Here is a 21,189-nt window from a genome sequence, read left to right as displayed (position 1 = left end):
TGTGCTTGGAGATGCTGCAAGTTTGCTGTACAATATAGTAGGAGTTATATCACGTTATTACTGTTGTCATAATAATGACTTGCTTTTTTCGAAAGGCTCCATTAGATGCATCTGCATTGTGGCTGCATTTTCTTGCTCAACCGAAACCGGCCAAATGACCATTCGAAGGCGGCGGGGAAGGCGAGCATTCCGTAAATTAAGATGATGAAAAGACTTGGAGTCATACAAAAGTCGACCAAACAGACTAGTCACCTAATTATCCTATTACTCACATCCGCCCACTCCATTCTCTTTCATCAATTGTATTTAAGAGATACCTGAGACTTCTTCAACCGACTGTCAATTATTACAGTCATTCGTCACCATGGTTAACCGTTCAGATGTCCATTACTTCGGCGCGGGCCCCGCACCCCTCCCCACCACGGTGCTTGAGCAGGCCTCGCAGGTGCTCTTGAACTATAACAATAAAGGCATTGGCCTTTGCGAAATCTCTCACCGTTCACCAGAAGCGAACGAAATACTCGCAAACACCAAGCAATCGCTTGCTACTCTCCTCGACATCCCCGACGACTATGACATTCTCTTCATGCAGAGCGGCGGCACTGGCGGGTTTAGCTCAACAGTATACAACCTAGTATCGATATGGGTGGAGAAGAAGCGGGCTAAGATTGCAGAAGAGGTTGGAGATGACAAGGAAGAGGTGCTCAAGAGGTTGCGAAAGGTCGTTGACGAAGAATTGAAGCTTGACTACCTCGTCACTGGCTCATGGTCGCTCAAGGCTTCCCAAGAAGCTGCGCGCCTGGTTGGAGCCAAACATGTCAACGTCGCAGTCGATGCCAGGAAGTCAAATGATGGAAAGTTTGGCAGCATCCCGCCCGAATCGGAATGGAGCCTCACCCCCCGAAAGGCCGGCGGACCCGCCTTTGTGTACTTTTGCGACAACGAAACCGTCGATGGCGTCGAGTTCCCTTCCTTCCCCGCCAGCCTGGAGGGTGACGACGCCCCCTTGGTGATCGCCGATATGTCCTCGAATTTCATTTCGCGCAAGGTCGACGTCTCCAAATATGCTGTCATCTTCGGTGGCGCGCAGAAGAACATTGGTAACACTGGTATCGCAATTGTCATCCTCCGCAAGTCCCTTCTCCCTCCAACCTCCGCCTATGCTTCAGCGGAAACTCTGAGGGCACTCAACCTGCCAGTGGGACCTATCGTCCTGGACTATCCTACGGTCGCAAAGAATAACTCGCTCTACAATACCTTGCCCATCTTTGATGTCTGGGTCGCAGGCCAGGTCATGGCTGGACTGGTGACGACATATGGTACCAAGAAGATTGGAGGACAGGAGGACGTATCCAATGAGAAGTCCCGTCTAATCTACGAGACTCTTGACAAATATCCGGATGTGTATCGAGTCGTACCCAGCAAGGCTGCTCGGAGCAGAATGAATATCTGCTTCAGGGTCCACGGCGGGGATGCTGACAAGGAGAAGGCATTCCTTGCCGGAGCCGAGAAGAAAGGCCTTCTCGGTCTCAAAGGCCACCGCAGCGTGGGCGGAATACGTGCTAGCAATTGTGAGTACAGCCCCTACAATCCTCCCTGATATCACGGAGTGTCACAGCGACATTGTGAGGATGTCAGCCTGGGTACTTGTGTATGCTATACATGCAGTATGGTCAGGCAAGTACCTTTGTACTTGTCCCGATGCGCTGTCCATACCCATATCCGTACCACAGACAGTACAGGCTCGGTATGGTGCAATGCGACGAAGGATCTGCATGAACGATTCGACTTTTTGCGTGGGCATGTCGTACTAACTCGTTTTGTGACACAGACAATGCAGTTTCTACGGACGGAGCAAAGTTACTTGTGACATATTTGGACGAATATGCAAAGTCGGCATGAGTGGCAAAGGCATAATGGCATGACAGTTACATGCGAAAAATTACATGAGCAGGCGTTCCGCTATACAAAAAGTCTCCCATTTCCACCTTGTTAAACCATGGTGGCGTATCTGGCTGTGTAGAAGGCTCATTCAACATGATACCCACCTTTAGGAGAGAACACAATCAATCTACTCGGTGCTGATTCTTCCAAGGCATTTACATCATCCGCCCCTGGTGCAGACCTCCGAATCTGCCTATATGCGGGCTTGCTATTGAGTGCATAATTGAACGTTTCCACGGAAGCAGCCCGTCCTCATAGCCTTGGACGTAGTGACAAACATTAATTTCGCCCAACGAGGGACAGGATCGGAGTTCTCGAAAGTTCTCCACATGGTGAAGTTCATGCCTTAGGTTCACAGGAGAATATAATGGATTGTAGATCATGATAGTAGAGCACCCCACGTCCAGTATACTGGATCTCTTATTCGAGGTTCGGCCTCGATAGGACTTTGGTGCGACGAAGCAGGTCTCGACCCAGCCAAATGCCCGCTGCGCGCAAGCCGTACCTCGCCTAAGGCAGCTATTGACCGGGCTCAACTGAAAGCATTGAAGATCTTCGGTGATTTTCGCAAATTGTTGAGTTTGCTGATGCTCAATTGCGACATACCTGTCCACTCCCTCAACACCACAATTGGCTACATTTCTACACTCAATCGCCGTCCTAGATAACCAATTTACGGGCGGCAGCTGTTTCGTACAATCTCTCCTGCTGACTCTGATGACTTCTGGGAGATGAAAGATTTCTATAATAAGCGCTGGTTGACACTGAAGGCGATTGGGATATGCAATTACTGTCACCTTGGTCGTGGACATTGAAAACGCCCAGAGCTTTCCCCAGACAAATCTTACTCGCTTGTATGCCTGTAATAGAAGTTAGCCTCTACCCTTCCCGTTCCTCGCCTCCTATCACGACCGGGCGGCTGGCAGCCCCGAACACTTTCCCTATCTCCATCCTCGTCGCCCACTGGCTGGGTGTAGTTATCGCAGACGTAGTCAAGCGTGGCGCTGTTAATGTCGGGGACTCGAAAGGGTCGTCGACCTTGCACAGATTACAGGCATTCCCGGTATTGCATGTGGTTGCATGGACATCTGGAGCTGCTAGCGTCTCATGCACCCTGGAAGCGAGGATCTGCGGCAGACCTAAACCACCAACCGTCAGAACCTAACCCCGACATCGTCAACCTCACTGCTCACTACTCAGGACTGGAAACCCCCCCAATTGCCTTGGGGCTCTCTCCAGTTTCTCGACGCGCCCATAGTGGTACCTAGATACGCCCAGAATAGAATATCAATCAAAGAAACGAAACCATCGCGACTAGAGCAAGCGCTTCTCTGTCACGATGGTCTATCGAATACTCACAGTTGACGCCGGTTGCAATTGAGACGAAGATAGCTGTTGCTCAAATTCGTATGTCGAACTAGCTAACAGTTGACCATTACATCATGAAATTCCAGTGACCACTGCCAATGGGAGCTCGTTCCATCCGCACAGGCGGCATCTTTGTGGCTGCTGCTCACCAGCCGCCATACCCTACGGCCTGGTCTCTGAACGGGTCTCTCTACTCCCGTTGCCCAGCATCCCTGGGAGTGTGCGGTTTGCATGATGTTGAAACCCATTCTTGACCTAGCGCAACATCGTAATGCCCTCTAGTATAGCCCAAACCGACCTCCGCCAATGCTTTCCTATCAACAGTTGGAATGACAGACGCCTCAGGACCACTGTTCCGAAACCCTGCACTACTGGTCACCTACCTAGGGCTCCTCATATAGTGTTTGACGTCTCATACTCGTCTCCTGGTTCACTGCTTTATGCCCACACTCTCTTTCTTTTCGTTCACACTGCTGGCAGGTTCAGGCATTTCACGACTGACGCTGGACAGGTTACGCTCTCTTGTTCAACCATCAGTCGCTTTTGCCTCAAATGAATTCCTAGAGTTTAACTTTCTTTTAGCCGCTGCTGGTTACCAGCGTTCAATCTTCTATTCCTTCTTGTGTATTTCTTTGCGGGTCCTGGCAAGATGGAAAGATGGGTGCCTCCGACCGTCCAGCTCGACGCCCGATCGCATTTCAATATGACTCTCAACGTATCGGCCGTTCGTGAGGTTCCCTGGACAGCATCGAACGGAACCCGAGCTCTCATCGCCAACCTTCAACTACAACAGGTGCAGACATTGCGGACGATGCATTTGACTTTGGGGGCTTTCAGTCTGGCTTTGGCGCTCTTGACGGTCCATCGTATCATCTCAGACGCGAGGAGGGTGGCAGCAGTGCAGGTTTCGCAGAAGAAACAGTGAGTATAGCTATTGGAAATGCGAGGACTGAACACTGACAATTACACAGACGCTTCGGCCTCCTCCAGTGCGTTCATCCCGCAGAGACATTCCCACTCGTACTGGCTTGCGGTGCGGTTATACAACAAACTATTTTCGTATCAGTGCAGAGCACATCCCTTCGTAGTGTATTATCTAACAATTGTCGTGGTTTGGCCATGATCACATTTCCAGGTATGTTCATGATTTCGACATCTCCATAGGATAGAAACTGACAAGCAGCAGCAATTTTCCTTACAGGATACGTAACGCTAGTATTTGGATTCGAGATGACCATACGGGCCTTCAAGTACGAACGATTCGCACCGAGAGGAAAGTGGAACACGAGCATCTGCATCGGCATAATTTCCTTCCTCCTCCTCCTGACCTGGATGCCCACCGTTATCTGGCCAATGTTCAACCGGTGTTTTGGCAGCCTCGTCTGGTTTCCCGTTCGTTATGAGCTTATTGCTATTTGCATCCTCAGCGTCCTCGTCTTCTTCTTCCTTCTTCTCGCGGCATTGATCAGCATTCAGTTGATGCGAACCACCAAGATCGACCCGAACGAGCGAATCGCAGCGTCGAGGATGTGCTACTACCTGTTGATCAGCACACTCATCTACGTGAGTACTTTGCAAGAGCCTTTTAAAATGTCCAGTAGCTGATAGAACAACAGACACTCGTGATTCCCGTACAGATCCAGGCCCACCGAAAGGACTTCTTTAATGCCCTCGCCACTTCGCGTATTGCTGAGATCGCTCTCTTCACCTCCGGCATTTTCTTTGCCTTCTTCCATCTCTTCCTCCGAGTAAACGCCACACGTATGGTCATCAAGCCCATGAAGGATGAAGGTGATTCTTCTCTGCCTGCCGCAAAGCGACCAAAGATTCGATTTTTCGGCCCAAGCGATCTGGAGATGAACATCAGTGGACCTCTGGCTCTCCAAGGTGGACAAAGGCCCGACAGCCGACAGGGCTTGATTGACGTTGGCCCTGAGAAGAACCGCTACGAGTTTGACCCCGAATACTTCAACCGACCAGAGCGACCACTGACCCCTGGGTCAATGAAGTCCCTAGGACCAGTCGACCCAACCAAATGGCCACTTCCCCCGGACCCAGTCCAGACCAGCTATTTCAACGAGCCTAAAGACGGCACAGAGGGACTTCACAAGCGCAGCAAGTCCTCGTACTCACTGTTCCCCACTCGTGCGGAAGAGATTCCACGACTACCTGCGACCGTCTACTCACCCGAGAAGCCCACAGCAGACAGCAGAATATCCAAGCTCGCACTCCGACGCCAGACACGACGAAGCTCCCTCGGCGGCAAGTCCGTCACAGACGTCACTGAATGCTTCAGGAACCTCACCAAACCGGCACCGCTATTCGCAAAGAGCCATCGTCGAGACATGAGCACTGACAGCAGCGCAACGGTACAAATCGGACTTCGTTTCTCGGTTGCACCGGCAACACTTCTTGCTGCCAAGTGTACCACGGCCACTCGTGAACAGCTGCAGCCATCGATGCCAATCCTCCGAAGAGACAACTCTGACTCCAGCAACGAGAGCCTAGGTCTCCCGATCCAGTCTCCCTCCAGCCGAGACTCGTCCTCAACCAGCATCTCTGACGGAGCTAGCGTCTCTGCCTTCCCCCAACCTCCAGCACCAGTAGTAGCATCGCCCACCAAGACGCCCCCGTTCCCCAAAGACAGCAGCGCGTACCTCCAGCAACAGCGCGAGAAGGTGCTCCCACCAACCCCCAAAGCCTTCGCATCTGCGATGCCCACGCCACCACCCGCGACCGCGCAACCCAGCGCTGTCGCTGCATTGAGTGGCCTGAGGATGAACCCCGTCTCGCCCACCTCGCCCGCCAGCATGAACCGATCCACAACTCGATCGCCAACCCGATCCCCAACAACACGGTCACCAACCGCGAGGATCCCACTCGGAGAGGGAACAATGGCAAGGAGTCCACCACCCAACGGCTGGATATAAACCCCTCGCCATCTTCCTTCCCTTCCTTTCCTCTTTCCGCACGACACATCGACTTGTAGATTGCTTTTGATTCCCACCTTCCCCCCATTGTACGATAGGCGTTTCTTCTCACTCACTCACTCACCACATTTTCTCTTCCATCATTTTCTTAACCCCCATTTTAACGCACCGAGATTCACTTCTCGGTCGCGCTCGCCGCGCACTTTGTTTCGGGAAAGACCAGGGGTCTTCACAGGGGGGCCAAAGGGGAACAAGGGGGTTATCCATTTTCTGAGGCGTTCCGATGTTTCACATTTTCTTTCCCCTTCTTTGGTTCTTAAACTATTCACGTACCCTACGCCAGCCAGACAGACTCACTCATGCTTACACACATGTAAAGACCCCCTTATTATCCCATCACACCCCATCACTCCCCATCTATAGCTACGATAACACAACACCCCCCGCAATGAAAGACAATGCATTTGAAGTCATATTGAGTTAGCGTTCGATGATCTACCTCCCCGTCCTGTGTCTTTGGTTCTTCTGTGTTCAATTACGCATAACACCTGTCAAGCACTGTTGCCTTCTCACTCCTCTCGTTCTACAACTTCACGTCTACGCCCAACACACTCCCTCTTTCTTTCTCCCTTGTACTCTCACCGTCGGTGCAAGCGTCGACGGTAACAATCTCTCCCATAATAAACACCTCATCACTTTACCCTACTCATCTACGAAGGATTGAAGAAAGATGGGACGGAGATGCGTAGTTAGAAACTAAAATCCAAATCACAATGCCTTTCTTTCCATGCGTGGTCGTCTAGACGAAGAACAGAAAAGCGCTTCTACTCACATTGCCACGGGAAGTGATGTATCATTAACGAACGTACTCATGGCTCACCCAATGTAGTGGGAGAAGCACAACATGGGTATACCGTATGCCTAAACATAGCACCCAGTCTACAGGCGAAAAACCACTCACCCCTCGTAAGTTCGAGTGGGACAGTAGCGTTGGCCTTAGGCATCGAGGCATCGGCGAATAAGTGTTAAGGACGCGTGGTCGGATGGGCTTTCCGGTGCGGAGGAAGGGTCCTGGCGTATTTCCACCCGTTCGTCGCGTGTGTGAGGTTGCGGGGGAGATTGATGGTGACGAGGTGGGGAGGTGGCTGGGCTGGGTTGATGAGACGGCTGTGGACATGGGGTACAGTGTCGTGGGATTGTTGAGTGGGCGCGTGGGGGGAGAAGACGGTAGATGGTAGGGGGGTATTGTGCTCTTCGGGAGGAGGTGTTTGGGTTGCGATATCTCTGCCGTGTTGCTGGTATATTGAGTCATGGATTCGTGAGTGCATGTCTGTGCTACGATCACGATTCATATCATTAAGTGCTCAAGTTCACCAGAGTTCGAGAAAGGAGCAAAAAGAACAGGACTCTCATGAGCGTCGTATATCTACATTCAAGGTATAACATTCCCTTTTTTCTCTTCTTTCCATGTCTGATTATGTCGTTAAGCCCCTTCTCATCTCGTCTCATTACATTTCCACCGTTATGAAGCCGAAGTCCATCTTTTCCAAAACTTCCACCCGTACCCGCCATCACCCTCATGATCTCCAATCTGCCGGAACCGGCCCTTCTCTTTGTTTCGTCTGCGGCCTACCCAGCCGAACCAAATTGCCAGGCCGACGACCATGAAGGCGAGGACAAGGAGTGTTTGTACTGGTTCTGCGAAGACGGCACGTGAGAGGAGGAAGAGGGACACGCAGCAGAAGATGATGGGTGTCGTTATCCAGGTCTTGTAGGGCCGCTCCAGGTCGGGCTCCTTGACGCGGAGGATGATGAGGCCGAGGACTGTCAGGAAGTAGAAGGAATATCCTGCAACGCCGTAGAATGTGACCAGGGTGTCGAATGTGCCGACGAAGATATAAAATGCAGTAAGCAGGGCGTTCAGAGCCATGGCAGTTATAGGTGTGAAGAAGAAGCCGGCGTCTGCGTCTGCGAAGAAGTCGATGAATAATGTGGTTATCTTGGACTTCGAGGGATTCGCGTTCAATGTGTGGAGTCGGATGGCGCGATGTGATTTCCCTAATCCTATGGAGCCGAACAGCGAGGGTAAATATCCTTCCTTTCCTGCTGCGTAGACTAAGCGTCCGCTCGTAAATGTCGTAGCATTCAAAGCGCCAAAACACGATCCAGATACAAATAGGGCGAGAACGATCGACCCAACTGGTCCAAATACCTCTTTTCCAAAAGCTACCGCAATAGTGTTGCTTGACTCGATCACCGAGATTGGTAGGACCAGGAAGTAGGATACGTTGGCGAGTAGGTAGCATGCGATGACGATGGGGAGCGAAGTGTGAATGACGCGTGGGAGATCTCGAGTCGGGTTCTTGAACTCGCCTGTGACATAATTGACGTTATCCCATCCATCGAATGCCCACAATCCAGAGTATAGGGCGACTGCCCAGTTGGAGATGTTTGTGCTTGTGTTGTCGAACCAGCCGTTCTTTTTCCAGTCGTCACTCGCATCTCCTGAGTAAGAATATCCGGTGATCGCAACCACGATTCCAATGACCGTCACTCCAAGGAGGGCGACGAATTTCAAAAACATAAAGACATCCGCGCTTCGTGTGCCGAGCTTGGTAGAAATGCAGTTCAGGAGCGTCACCAGAACCAGTCCGGCCAGAGCAACACCTTTGTTCAGCCAACTGCTGGCATCTGCAGCATCTGCGCCGATCACTACTCGGACAAGATACTCGCCGAAAATGATGGCAATAATGGCGGCCGAACCGGGTTTGAGAACCATCACAGCGCACCAGGTGAACAGGAATCCCGCCCATTCCCCGAATATCTTTGAGAGGTAAACTTGGGCGCCGCCATTCAAAGGGATCGCTCCACCGAGCTCTGCGTAGCTCGCCGCACCCGTCCACGCCAAAATTCCAGCAACCGCCCAAATTATGAGCGACGCACCAGGCGAGCCAGCATTGCGATTCACTTGTGACGGGGAAGAGAATATCCCGCTTCCAATTATGAGTCCAACAACCAAAGACAGACCATTGAGATATGTCAAGCTCTTATTCTTCTCTAATGATCCTCCATTGAGCGCATTCGACGGATCTAGGGCAGGATTCGAGGGCGCACCAAGCGCAGTATATCCCTGTGATGTGCTAGAGAGTGGGAAAAGATTGGGCGCAAAATCGAATGCTGAAGATACGCTGTATGATCGATTATGTCGTGGGCGGCTATCATCGCCATGGCCGGCGGGATTCAGTTCGGAAAGGGGATCTTCATCGTCGAAGGACAAACGCCGCGAGGAAGCCGGTCCGGACTCTGAAGATGATATGGAAGTTCGCTGAGAGGGGTGCGACGAGGAGGCCAGCGAAGCCAGTTCGAGAGAGTCGCGTGTCGGGGGTTGTGAGATTTGTGAATAGCGACCGGCCATGCTGCGCGCGGGAAGGATAAGCTACCTAATTTGTGCTTCTGAACAGGCCATGAACTTGTCGGAGTTATTTTGAACGGATAGTTTTTGTACGTAAATGTGTATGTGTGTGAATAGAAATAAGGGGCACCACCGCAACGTGCCCCTTTATTGTGTGGATAAAAGAATGGTAGCGGTGAATGGATGGTGAAGAAACGGAAATGGACCTGCTGCGACGTCAAAGATCCCTACGCCGTAGATGAGACTAGTGCCCGCCCGCATTTCGACGTCCGAGCTCCTTAAGACTTAGACTTTAATTAGACGAAAATCATAGGCCCGCCGTTGAAGCTTGATCTGATCTGATCTCTAACGAATTCCTGTCGAAAATTGCAACCCATGACATGAGGTTTGAGCCGCCCTTCGTCTGCCATTGAGCGACATGCCTTTCGCCCAGGCAATGCGAAGCCTTCATGCTCACCCTCTAGGCTGGAGGTGTGCTGCCCGCCACCTCTACTCCGTGCAGAGACGCGCCTCCTCCGGAGTCTCCACCTCCACTGAACGTGATAAGCAAGTCGACCTTCCAGGACTGGATTCCAAATGGCGATCAAGATGGAGGGGCCTTGAAGATACAAAGGAAACCGGTACATATAATGATGTCCACACAGAGCGGAAGAAGTCATTTGTGCTGCCTATGTTCCCCTACCCGTCTGGTACTCTGCACCTTGGACATCTCCGCGTCTATACAATCTCCGATGTGCTCGCGCGATTCAAGCGAATGAATGGCTATGATGTAATACACCCGATCGGATGGGATGCTTTTGGTCTGCCGGCAGAAAATGCTGCATTGGAAAGAGGAGTCCATCCGGAAAAATGGACACTACAGAACATCGAGGCGATGAAGAAGCAGATAGAAGTTATGGGCGGACGCTGGGATTGGGATCGAGTTCGTCCTTCGACCACCATAGAACAATACAATAATTTTGCTAAGACAAGAGTAGGAGTTTCGTACTTGCGATCCTGAATTCTATAAGCAAACGCAGCGCATTTTCCTAATGCTCCATAAAGCTGGTCTTGCCTACCAAGCCGAATCCCTCGTGAACTACGACCCCGTTGATAAAACTGTCCTCGCGAATGAACAAGTGGATGCCAATGGTTGCTCTTGGAGATCTGGCGCACAGGTACAGAAGGTTATGCTCAGACAATGGTTTCTGAAGATCAAGGACTTTCAAGTGCCTCTTTTAGAAGACCTTGTCGAGCTTGAAAAAGACGGCAGGTGGCCAGAAAGAGTGCTCGCTATGCAGAAGAATTGGCTGGGCCGGTCATACGGGACCAAGCTACGTTTTGATATCAAAGGAGCTGGATCATCTATCCAGTACGACCCCGTTGATGTCTTCACCACCAGAGCAGACACCATTTTTGGCGTCCAATACATTGCACTGGCGCTAAATCATCCTATTGTTCAAGCTCTATCAACCGAAAACGAGGCGTTATCAGACTTCATCACGAGTGCCAAGGATCTCCCTGCAGACTCCAAGGCCGGATTTCTATTACCGAATGTTACTGCCGTTAACCCAATCAACAATGTGCTACGACGACCAGGAAACGAAGTGCCAATTTTCGTCGCACCCTACGTACTCGGCGACTATGGCTCAGGTGCAGTCATGGGTGTTCCGGGTCACGATGCCAGAGACCATGCATTCTGGCGAGCAAACGTAGCTGGGAAGCCTATCGAGCAAGTAGTCGTCCCGGATCAAGGAACTAAAGCTCCCCTTCTGATCGCTGGAACTCCAGAGGATTCTCCATCTCTGGAGCGGGGCTTTGTCTCGGATCACATCCCCCTCTTCGGTGGCCTAAAATCAGACAAGGCCGTAGGAGAGCTGGTCAAACATCTTCAAAGGGCAGGGAAAGTTGCCGAAGAGACTGTGAATTGGCGTTTGAGGGATTGGTTGATCAGCCGACAACGGTACTGGGGAACTCCGATTCCTATCATTCACTGCCACTCCTGTGGTCCTGTGCCAGTCCCTGACAGCGATTTGCCCGTTAAGCTTCCCGACCTTCCGGACGAGTACTTCAAAGGAAAGACCGGCAATCCCCTCGCTGAAGATCCCGAGTGGAAGAAGACAAAGTGTCCAGAGTGTGGCTCTCCGGCTGAGCGGGAGACTGACACGATGGATACCTTCATGGACTCGTCTTGGTACTTCTTCCGATATCTTGACCCCAATAGCTCTGACATGATCGTACGTCCTGGAATCGCCAACAAGGGGATGCCGGTGGATCTATACATTGGAGGTGTTGAGCATGCGATTCTCCACCTGCTATATTCCCGGTTCATTTCGAAGTTCCTCGCTAGCACGGAGGTTTGGCCTGAAGGCCATCTGTGCAAAGGCGAACCATTCCACCGTCTAATCACCCAGGGCATGGTACACGGTAAAACATATTGCGATCCCCACAATGGCCGATTCCTGCGACCCGAGGAGGTCGATTTGACAAACCCTTCCGCACCTGTCATCAAAGCGACAGGCGAGACACCCAAAGTGAGCTATGAGAAAATGTCAAAGAGCAAATACAACGGTGTGGATCCAGGAGTCACCATTGCGAGGTACGGCGCCGATGCTACTCGAGCACACATGCTATTTCAAGCACCTGTCAGTGATGTACTTGAATGGGACGAGTCCAAGATCACTGGTGTTGTACGATGGCTCTCGCGTGTGATAAGATTGTCTAGCAGTCTTTCTTCATCACTCACGCCCATGTCAGCATCTTTTACCCCGCCGCCAGATATTGACATCTCCACTCTTGAACTGCTCAAACACCTCCATGAGCACGGAGTTCTTGAACCATCAAAAGATCTCATCTCATCCCTCCATCCAGACGAACAAGTATTATGGATCAAGATCCACGAAATCATCGCAAGCGTAACAACATCATACTCAGAAACCTACTCCTTAAACACCATCATCAGCGACCTCATGACAATGACCAACCTAATCTGGGACACGGAGCGTTCCTCCCCTGCGGCATTTCACCTAAAATACCTCGCAACCTCCCACCTCCTCCGCATGCTCGCTCCCATCGCCCCCGCCGTCGCTGAAGAAGGCTGGGAGATCCTCCAACGCCACCTCCCAACCTCCCACTCACTCAGCTCCAGCAAAACACCCTCCGTCTTCGACGCCGGGTTCCCCCGTGCGGACAGGGACATAGCGTCATTGCTCCGACCACGCATAACGTGCGTCTTCCAAGTCGACAGCAAAATCAAATTCAGGACCGACATTGAGCAGCCGGAGAGCACAATCCCGGCTACCAGAACCGACCTCCTCGCCAGCAAGATTCTCCCCGAGATCCTCGCAACAGAGTCGGGCAAAGAATGGCTCGCGCCTGAGAAAGGAAAGGTCTGGAGGGCTAGCTGGACCAGCGAACGACATGAGAAGTTTCCCGGTATACCTAGCGATTGGAACATCGTCATTGTAGGCGGTGGAAAGCTTGTGAATCTGATCAGTCCGAATAGAGAGAAGGGGAAGGTTAGGCCGGAGGTTGCGGCTGTGCTGAAGCAGAAGAATGGGTCGGAGGAAGAGTTGAAGGCGAGTTTCAAGTTGAGGGAGGCTGTTGTGAAAAGCTAGATCTGCATCGATAACTTCATCTGAGAGGGGTCCTTTGGTTGGTTTGACGATTGTACTGCATACTCATCGGTTTCAAACGGTTAGAAGGCTATCTAGAGGGTGATGCCCTGCCGTCTTTTCATGTCTACATATATGTACATCTATCTGTAAAATACATAAGATCTATGACTTTCTACACCTGTATCGTAACAACCCCTACCCTCCTCACTTCCTACCCCTAGCCCTCGGCTTCAACTTCAACGCGCCATCCTCCCCCTTCTCCTTCGCAATCTGCGCCTCAAGCACCCTCGCCAACCCGCCCCCATCCCTCAAAACCCCACCCCTCAAGTGCTCCACCACCACCCTACCCTTCACAACCGTCTCCTCCACAATCCCTTCCACATTCTCTGGGAAAACACGTCCATACCACACGCCCGCCCCCTTCAACGCATCACCCCCCTCCCACTTGCCCCCGCCTTCCCAGCCCGGAGGGAGGTAAATGATAACGTTCCCGGCATACTTATGCCCCCCGATGTGACTTATAACCGCAACCTCCCCCTCAATCCCCCGCCGCTCAAACTCCCTCTCAAAATGCGTTTGGAGCACGGGACCCAGGATCCCACACCTCGCGTCGCGGCCTCCGTGCCCGCAGATCAGCACCGTCGGCGTTGTGATGTCATGCGGTGCTGCGGGGAGGGCATCGGCGAGGGTGGGGTTGCGTATGAGGTTTGCCTTCTGGTCGGCGGAGAGAGAGGCGTGGGCGGGGTGGAGGGTTTGTGCTTTCAGGTATGCGGTTGCGAAGGTGGAGAGGGAGGGGCTGTCGTGTGGGATTGAGGGGATGCGTTTGAAGTGTGGGAAGAGGAGGGCGGTTGTGGTGTTTGGGGGTTGGTGGGTGGTTGGTGGGAGGGAGGACGCGGTTATGGAGACGTTATTGAATGGCTGTGATGTTGATTAGTTTCTTGAACATTGGGATTTGTGGTGTTTAGGAGACGTACGTACGTCGAATGCTGGTCCTCCTCTTCCTATCAGGCCTTTCATTCCGCGTATGAAGTCTCCAGACGGCGTCTTCTCATCTTCTATCCGGGACGACCAGTCTGGTTGGCCGGTGCAGAGCACGACTTGTGAGGAGTACATCGCCATTGTGTGGAGGAGGGGTGTTTTGGTGTCGAGGGGGAGGTCTTCAGGGAGCGCTGGGGTGGGTTCGCATGCGCATGTCGGCGATGGACATGATTGCGTGTATGCGATGTGTGGTGTTGTTGGACTTGATTGACGGTAGGATGGTTTTGTAGAGAATGCACGCGAGGCACGATATGCTGAGCGTGTACTCAGGCGGATTGAAGCCATCGTGGGCGAATTCGGGTGTGGTGTTTGCAAATCGCGGGCGATGCAAGATTTGACTGAGGTTGTTGTTGATGACGTTCGGAAAGGCTTGAGATGATTCGCCCTCTTCGGAACAGATTCCGCACACTCGGATTTAAAGATAAGATGCCCGATCTCCGTCAACACAGTTTATATATCAATTCACCGTTACACCAACACTACTCGGTCTTCGGAATATTCATTTGAGCGAAAACAGCGATTTAGTAGCAGACTATCATGATTTCCATAGCATGTCATTAATCGCAACATCAAGATTTAGAGATCAAATCATAGCAGCGAAAATTATAACCATCTTCACAACTACAGACAATATATACATCCACTTCCAACCAGTACAACCTCATATTACTACCCAACTACTACCTTGGGCCCTGAGTAGTCTCGAACAACTTCCCAATGACCTCCCTAACCGCTGGATTCCTCCAAGCCGTCCACTCCGCATTCAACAATCCCCACCCCTCCTCCTTATCCACCACCCCATCCCTAACATAATAATTCGCCTGCAGAGCCCAGAGCGCCCAATCCCCATCATTCCCCACCGCATACTCCACCATACACTTCAAATAATCATAGTCCTCCTGAGTCCCGATGCCACTTCGCTCAGGCGGCCCTCCACTCAACGCAGCGCCGAACTCAGACAGCCACAGGGGGCCCGTGAAAGCTTTGTCTTGCTCCAGGAGGAATCCTGTGAAGCCACCGACTGTGGTCTTCCATACGCCACAGGACTTGAAAGAGGCGATCCATGGTGGCGAGAAGGTGTACTGATGCCATTCCCAGACGACCTTGTCTCCAAATGGCGCGCGGTCCAGAGGCTTGCTGCGTAGGAAGGAAGCATCCGTCGACGAGAGTGTCCCCCCGACAGTGATCAGAAGGTCCTTGTTCGCATCGTGGACAGCCCTCGCGCCATTCGTCACGAACTTATACCAAGCGTCTCTATTCTGCAGGACAGGCACCTCGCGGATCTCATTTCGCAGTCCGACGCCCGCGACCGCAGGATGGGCTTTAGAGAACGTAGCAATGGCAGCGAGACCCTTGTACCAGTCCTGCGTCTTGAAGAAGCGGGAGTTGGCCTGGATGTATAAGCTCCCTTCGTCCCACCACCCGTTGCCGTCTTCGAGATTGCAGCACCAGGACGCTTTGCTGACGTGGTTGTCGAGGATGACACGGACGTTGAGGGCGCCCAGAGAGTCGATGACTCGTCCGAAGACGTCGCCTACGGTCGCGGTGGAGATCCAATTGTTCTTCTCTTGCACTTTCGTCCAGAGGGACGATACGGCGGCGGGGTCGGCGCCGCTGCGAGACGCGAGTGTCGAGAAGGAGTCGCTGACTTTTTGGCCTTGGTTGAGTGCCATGTCGATGCTGAAGGTGAGTCGCACGCAGTTGAATCCGGAGTCGGCGACCACTCTAGCGATTGATTCTGGCGTGGAGTGATGGAGGCCTTCTGGAATGTTGGCCTCCATGTGGCCGGCCCAATTGATGCATTTCAGCTTGAAGCGCTTGTTGGAAGAGTCGAGGATCCAGCGCGAAGAGGTATGTAGAGGCTGTAGTTGTGCACTCGCTATGCTGGCAAAAGCCAGGAAGCTACATGTTGTAGCACCCAATATCTTCACCATCTTCGTCGAGTCGTTGTTGTTGCGAAGACACAACTAGCAGAGTACACGCTTTCTAGCATGTTGCATTTGACGTACTTTTAATGTTTGTAGTGATCGTCAGGAACAGGTCGCAATCCCTGCCATGTAATGTCACCTTCTCGAATGAGAAATACGACTTCACGAATGCGAGGGGCTGGCGACTTAATTATATCATTGTGATTGGTGTCGAAGGTGTGGATGGTGGCGAAGCAGCATCTCGGCAGCGCCATGATATTACGGACGTATCAAGGCATCCCATAATTCCCAAGTCAGCATGAATATCTCCACTATTGCAGCTATGCCATTGGAGTGAATGATCTCTGGATATTGTATACGTCTAGTACTCTCTTAGTCGAACAGCATTGAATACAACTGCTCTCAATCCCAAGTCAAACTTTCCGTCTGACGAGTTGTGAGTTGCATTGCAACCAGGGTGAAGAAATACGAAAGCCACAACAAGGATGTAGTACGGCTAAGGACACGGACTTCGAAGTTCACATGTTTACAAACCGCTGTGTAGAATTAGCCCCCATCTTTGACAGACATGCTTTTCAAACAGTAGGCGATACTATTTGCCTAGATGGATGGTAACATCTGCACTCTGCAAGCGTACTTGTAATGTAACTGCGTTGTGTCGGTATTGACATGGTATGATTTTGACATCACAGTCATTACATATTACATATGTATATTGTTGAGATTCCAAATCCTCCAACCTTGTGATGTCAAAGTCCAAAGAGTTCGAGGGGTAGGTCGTTCAAAATGCGGCATAAGGATCCAGTAAGTGGGTAAGTGGTATAAAATGAGAGATTGCTTTTTATATAAGGGTATCTAAGATTCTCTATATGAGATAACTTTTCTAATTGTATGCGTGCATGGTGAGAGCGATGCTATGAAGAGAAAGCATATGATCATGCCTATCCAACAATCTTTTCCACGCTCCATCCCTTCCCGACACCCTCTCTCTTCTGCAGCACTTTCCGTACTCCCAGACCCCAGCCCTGGGATCCCTTTTCGCCCACGAGGGACAATTCGACTTCGCATTCCCTGCGCTCGGGGTCGGATTTCTGGGTTCGCGGTACGTCTGCGATTTTCCCTTTTGGTTTGGAGACTTGGAGGAGGGGAGTGCCGAGGGCGATGTTGATGAGTTGAGGGCGTGTGACGGGCGTGAGTGGGTGCATGCGGGTCTTTGGTGCCTTGGATCCAGTGATGGTGGAGGGGGAGGCGCGTTGCAGGTGTGAGTAGATGATGTAGCCTGGCATGTTCTTGACGGGTGTGCGAGCGAGGAGAGATGAGGGGTGGAGGTAGACGTATTTCTCGGATGGGTCGTCGCTGGTCGGGCGGCCGACTTGCGAGGCAAACAAGGTGACGTAGGGAACATCGATGGCGGATCTGGGTTTTCGTGGGAGTTCTGGTGGAACGGGAGCAAGGTCGGCGCGCATGGCTACTTGGTCGATGAAGCCCGCGGCACAAATTTGCATGAGGATACCGTTGGTTCTTTCGGAGGGGGCAGGAAGTCTTGCTTGGTATGCTCCGATTGCGGTCGGTCGATGTGCTCGGACGATGTTGGTGAGTTGCTGACGGAGCTGGCTGGCCTCATTCATCGCTTTGGAGTTGAGGAACATATCCTCGCAGAATGCCTGGGGATTAGAGTCGTATGCGTAGGCACAGATCGCACTGCTCAACTTGATGCAGTCGCTTTGTTTCGCGTTGACTGCAAGTTTCCCCTGAGCAGCATTGTAGGCTTTTCGAAGTCGAGACCTCTCTTCGGCTTCCAGGTTATCTGCCTCGGTGCGAATGGCGTCCGGATCGACGACAGGCTCGCGCAGACCAAGCTTGCTCTCTGCCACAATGAGCTCTGGTACCGACAGCGCCGCTACCAGCGCGATGGTCTCTGCCGTAAGGCCTTGTGCGATACCCATTACCAGCATTCGTGAGAATCGCGGATTCAGGGGATAGAGCGACAGCTCGTGTCCCAACTTCGTAACCTTGCCATCAGTAGAAAGTGCACCCAGGTAGGAAAGAAGGTGTTCAGCCTTAATGAGACTGTCCTGATCTGGCGGTGTAGGGAAGGGGAAGTTGACAACGGGAGCTCCCATGCTCTTGAGCTGGAGAATGACTCCTTCGAGTGGTGTTCGCAGGATTTCTGGGGCGGCGTACTCTTCGAAATCGCGTTCAAACACCGCAGACGAGTACAGTCGGTAGCAGTGTCCTGGACCAGTACGTCCAGCACGACCTGCTCTCTGGTTCGCACTGGCCTTGCTAATCCAGCCGATCTCGAAGCTTTGTACGCCTGTGACACGATCATATTTCTTTTCTTTTGCTCGCCCGCAGTCGAAGACGTATCTGACGCCCGGAATCGTCAAACTGGTTTCGGCAACGTTGGTAGCAAGGACGATGAGACGTGACCCATCCGGAGGCGGCTCAAAGACGCGCAGCTGCTGGTTGGTCGGAAGCTGTGAGTAGAGCGGCAAAACATGGACCTTCATGACGGTCTCTTCGGCAGCTTCCTCCCCAATATCAAACTCATCCTTATCTTCATCGTCCAACCCAAGAATGATAGAATCCTCCGAATCTGAGCCATCCTCGTCCTGATAGTCTCTAGTCTCTCTGCCTATCTCTATATCCTCGGTCTCCATGGGCACTTCTGCAGGAGAGAACTGCACCTTGCCAGGCTTTGCACCTTGGTCTGAAGTGGAAGCAAAGGTCTGCTTCAGCCGCTTGGCCAGATGCATGATTTCGTTCTGTCCGGTAAGGAAAACGAGCATGGCTCCTTGGGGTAGCTTTCGATGGCCTCGGCTGACCTTCTTGAAGGCTTCTTCCACGTAGTCTCTTTGCGTACGGCGGGCGAAATGGTTCGTGACAGTAAATTGACGACCTTCTGCCGTCAGTAGCGGCGGGGGCTCATGACGGAAGAGTCGCTTGTTGCCTGTGAAGTCTGAAATCCTCAGAGTAGCAGACATGATGATCAACTTCAACGGTTTCTTTGTTGTGTCTTTCTTGACCATGTCGGCCCGCAAATCAACTATACGGCTGAGCATGCCAATGAGAATGTCGGTATTGACACTGCGCTCGTGCGCCTCGTCGATCACGATGGCAGAGTACTTGGTGAGGAGAAAGTCTTGTGTAATCTCACGAAGAAGTACACCATCAGTCATGAACTTGATTGCGGTATCCGCGCTGGTGGAGCTGTCGAAACGGATCTGGTACGCCACTTTCGAGCCTACATCTCCGAGTTCGTCACCTACGCGTTTGGACATACTGACAGCAGCCACACGTCTGGGCTGTGTCACTCCGATCAATCCGGGAGTGGGACCATCTGGTGCGCCATATCCTGATTCGAATAGGAATTGAGGTACCTGAGTAGTTTTACCACTACCTGTTGCACCCCAAACCACTACCACGTCGTGGTTGTGGATGGCTTCCATGATCTTCTGCTCTTCTGCAACGATTGGTAGCTTCAATCTGGCATCTTGTATCTCCTCCGATCTCGTGACTGCAACACTATAGGCTTTTCTTGTCGCGTCAGTAGCGGTGTTTGACGAGAGCTCTGGTGGCAATGGATCGGATTCGACTGGACGGGGTTGAAAGTTCGCTGGTTTGGGAGGAATGGCGTAGGTGAGGTTGTTTGTTGGCGTGAAACCAACTGCATCGTTTCTTTGCTGTGTAGCCCATGCTTTGAATGCAGACGTGCGCTCTGCTTTTGCTGCCTTCTTCGCGGATGCTGTGCTAGAGTCACTGTCGGATTCTTCCGAGTCACTGTCCGAGCCAGATTCAGATTCAGAGTCGTCTTCTTCATCGTCATCGGCTTCGTCTTCCTCCTCTCCGCTGCCAGAGAGAGAGCCCTCAGACGCTGACTCTGCGTCATCTGCGCTCCCGCTCTCCGCTTCAGAATCATCGTCATTGCTGCTGAACCCTTCCCATTCCAGCTCCTGCTGCACAACAACGGGTTTGCTTTTCTTTTGTCGTTTCCTGGTCTGGATGACTGGTTGTCCAGAGCCATCCAATTCCAAAGGTCGCTTGAGGCCGCTCCCGAACAAGCCAGCGCCTGGCAACGCAACGGTTGTAGGTTCAGCGGTAACAACCTCCGTCTCCGCAGCGGGAGCCTGTTCCTGTTCTAATGACTCTTCCTCTTCCACCTGTGTACCCTTCCTCTTTTTCCCACCCGATTTCGCCTTCGACACAGGGAGCGCAGCACCCTCCACCTCCCGATCACTCTCCACCCTCCTCACAAGCACATCCTCCGGCGCCCTAACTTCCCTCTCCTCAAACAACAGCTCTTCATTCCTCTCCACATCAACACCCGCCCTCCTCTCCATCGCCGCCCTCCGCAGCGCCTCCCTCTTCGTATCCCCACCAGTGCCCAATTTCTTCGAGCTCTGAAACAAACTCGTATCGACCTTATGCTTCGCCAATTTCTTGAGCAGTTCGAGGTTCTCTTCCTTCTTGAGCTTCGTGTCGATGTACTTGTCCATGCGCTTCTTCTTCTTCTGGCTCATCTTGCCCGCGCTCTGGCTGATGAGCTCCTTCTTGAGCTCATCTTTGCGGAGCTGGTGGTCGCGCTGCGCGGCGGGGAGAATCTCGACGGCATTGGGTGCGGCAGTGGAGGTGTCGTCGTCGTCGGCTTCGTTGTGGTGGGATTTGTTGGAGGCTTTGCGGCGCGCGAGCACTTTGTGCTTTCGCACGCGCGGCACGAATTTAGGCATTCCGTCGTCGTCTTCTCTTCAAGAATTGCAAGACTTTTAAATAGAAAAAAAAACAAGAGATTCTCAAAAACACTCCATTGAGAATCAGAAGATCAAAGGGTCTGCGATTTGTGGTTGTGGTCGGTTGCGAAGCTGGTAATTGCTTGCCAGTGTTCACATCGCAGACTTGCTTAGAACTTTTTTTCGAGCCCGTCCGTCGTCGACGTCTGGAAATTTGGGCGGGGATCGGCGGGTCGGCGGAAG

General features: G+C 52.2%; 7 protein-coding genes across 7 annotated transcripts; 3 read left to right on the top strand and 4 right to left on the bottom strand.

Moving 5' to 3' along the window:
• The first annotated feature begins 32 nt into the window (after positions 1-32).
• Positions 33-2,141, top strand: BU24DRAFT_421642 (phosphoserine aminotransferas-like protein). Its single transcript, XM_033527777.1, has 2 exons — positions 33-1,571; positions 1,832-2,141. The coding sequence occupies exons 1-2, from the start codon at positions 365-367 to the stop codon at positions 1,900-1,902; spliced, it is 1,278 nt and encodes a 425-aa protein (XP_033383684.1). The 5' UTR covers positions 33-364; the 3' UTR covers positions 1,903-2,141.
• Positions 2,142-3,690: 1,549 nt separating this feature from the next.
• On the top strand, positions 3,691-6,605 carry BU24DRAFT_450080 (uncharacterized protein). The gene is made up of 4 exons (XM_033530999.1): positions 3,691-4,233; positions 4,284-4,447; positions 4,514-4,875; positions 4,929-6,605. Exons 1-4 carry the CDS (start codon positions 3,962-3,964, stop codon positions 6,240-6,242), a joined length of 2,112 nt encoding a protein of 703 aa, XP_033383683.1. The 5' UTR covers positions 3,691-3,961; the 3' UTR covers positions 6,243-6,605.
• A 1,039-nt stretch (positions 6,606-7,644) lies between these two features.
• On the bottom strand, positions 7,645-9,830 carry BU24DRAFT_421641 (uncharacterized protein). Its single transcript, XM_033527776.1, has one exon. It carries the CDS (start codon positions 9,655-9,657, stop codon positions 7,765-7,767), a length of 1,893 nt encoding a protein of 630 aa, XP_033383682.1. The 5' UTR covers positions 9,658-9,830; the 3' UTR covers positions 7,645-7,764.
• A 494-nt stretch (positions 9,831-10,324) lies between these two features.
• On the top strand, positions 10,325-13,250 carry BU24DRAFT_347702 (leucyl-tRNA synthetase; the record flags this gene model as incomplete). Its single annotated transcript, XM_033523535.1, has 2 exons — positions 10,325-10,576; positions 10,632-13,250. The coding sequence occupies 2 exons, from the start codon at positions 10,325-10,327 to the stop codon at positions 13,248-13,250; spliced, it is 2,871 nt and encodes a 956-aa protein (XP_033383681.1).
• A 204-nt stretch (positions 13,251-13,454) lies between these two features.
• Positions 13,455-14,573, bottom strand: BU24DRAFT_450077 (uncharacterized protein; the record flags this gene model as incomplete). Its single annotated transcript, XM_033530998.1, has 2 exons — positions 13,455-14,168; positions 14,229-14,573. The coding sequence occupies 2 exons, from the start codon at positions 14,571-14,573 to the stop codon at positions 13,455-13,457; spliced, it is 1,059 nt and encodes a 352-aa protein (XP_033383680.1).
• Positions 14,574-14,968: 395 nt separating this feature from the next.
• Positions 14,969-16,408, bottom strand: BU24DRAFT_491596 (glycoside hydrolase family 5 protein; the record flags this gene model as incomplete). The annotated part of the gene is made up of 1 exon (XM_033533814.1): positions 14,969-16,408. The coding sequence occupies exon 1, from the start codon at positions 16,220-16,222 to the stop codon at positions 14,969-14,971; it is 1,254 nt and encodes a 417-aa protein (XP_033383679.1). The 5' UTR covers positions 16,223-16,408.
• A 749-nt stretch (positions 16,409-17,157) lies between these two features.
• Positions 17,158-21,079, bottom strand: BU24DRAFT_491595 (P-loop containing nucleoside triphosphate hydrolase protein; the record flags this gene model as incomplete). The annotated part of the gene is made up of 1 exon (XM_033533813.1): positions 17,158-21,079. Exon 1 carries the CDS (start codon positions 20,944-20,946, stop codon positions 17,158-17,160), a length of 3,789 nt encoding a protein of 1,262 aa, XP_033383678.1. The 5' UTR covers positions 20,947-21,079.
• Between the last annotated feature and the right edge of the window lie 110 nt (positions 21,080-21,189).

This window comes from Aaosphaeria arxii, assembly GCF_010015735.1.
Source record: "Aaosphaeria arxii CBS 175.79 unplaced genomic scaffold BU24scaffold_4, whole genome shotgun sequence".
NCBI lineage: Eukaryota > Fungi > Ascomycota > Dothideomycetes > Pleosporales > Aaosphaeria > Aaosphaeria arxii.
Note: the sequence above shows the minus strand (reverse complement) of the source record. Positions and strands in the feature narration are given on the sequence as shown.

What these genes read in the sequence shown, in the direction of transcription:
- BU24DRAFT_421641 (XM_033527776.1), bottom strand. Translation starts at nt 9,657, where the DNA reads ATGGCCGGTCGCTATTCACAAATCTCACAACCCCCGACACGCGACTCT.
- BU24DRAFT_450080 (XM_033530999.1), top strand. Translation starts at nt 3,962, where the DNA reads ATGGAAAGATGGGTGCCTCCGACCGTCCAGCTCGACGCCCGATCGCAT. An exon ending in CAGGTTTCGCAGAAGAAACA is followed by an intron (nt 4,234 to 4,283) that starts GTGAGTATAGCT and finishes ACAATTACACAG; the next exon opens with ACGCTTCGGCCTCCTCCAGT. An exon ending in TGATCAGCACACTCATCTAC is followed by an intron (nt 4,876 to 4,928) that starts GTGAGTACTTTG and finishes ATAGAACAACAG; the next exon opens with ACACTCGTGATTCCCGTACA.
- BU24DRAFT_421642 (XM_033527777.1), top strand. Translation starts at nt 365, where the DNA reads ATGGTTAACCGTTCAGATGTCCATTACTTCGGCGCGGGCCCCGCACCC. An exon ending in CGGAATACGTGCTAGCAATT is followed by an intron (nt 1,572 to 1,831) that starts GTGAGTACAGCC and finishes TTTGTGACACAG; the next exon opens with ACAATGCAGTTTCTACGGAC.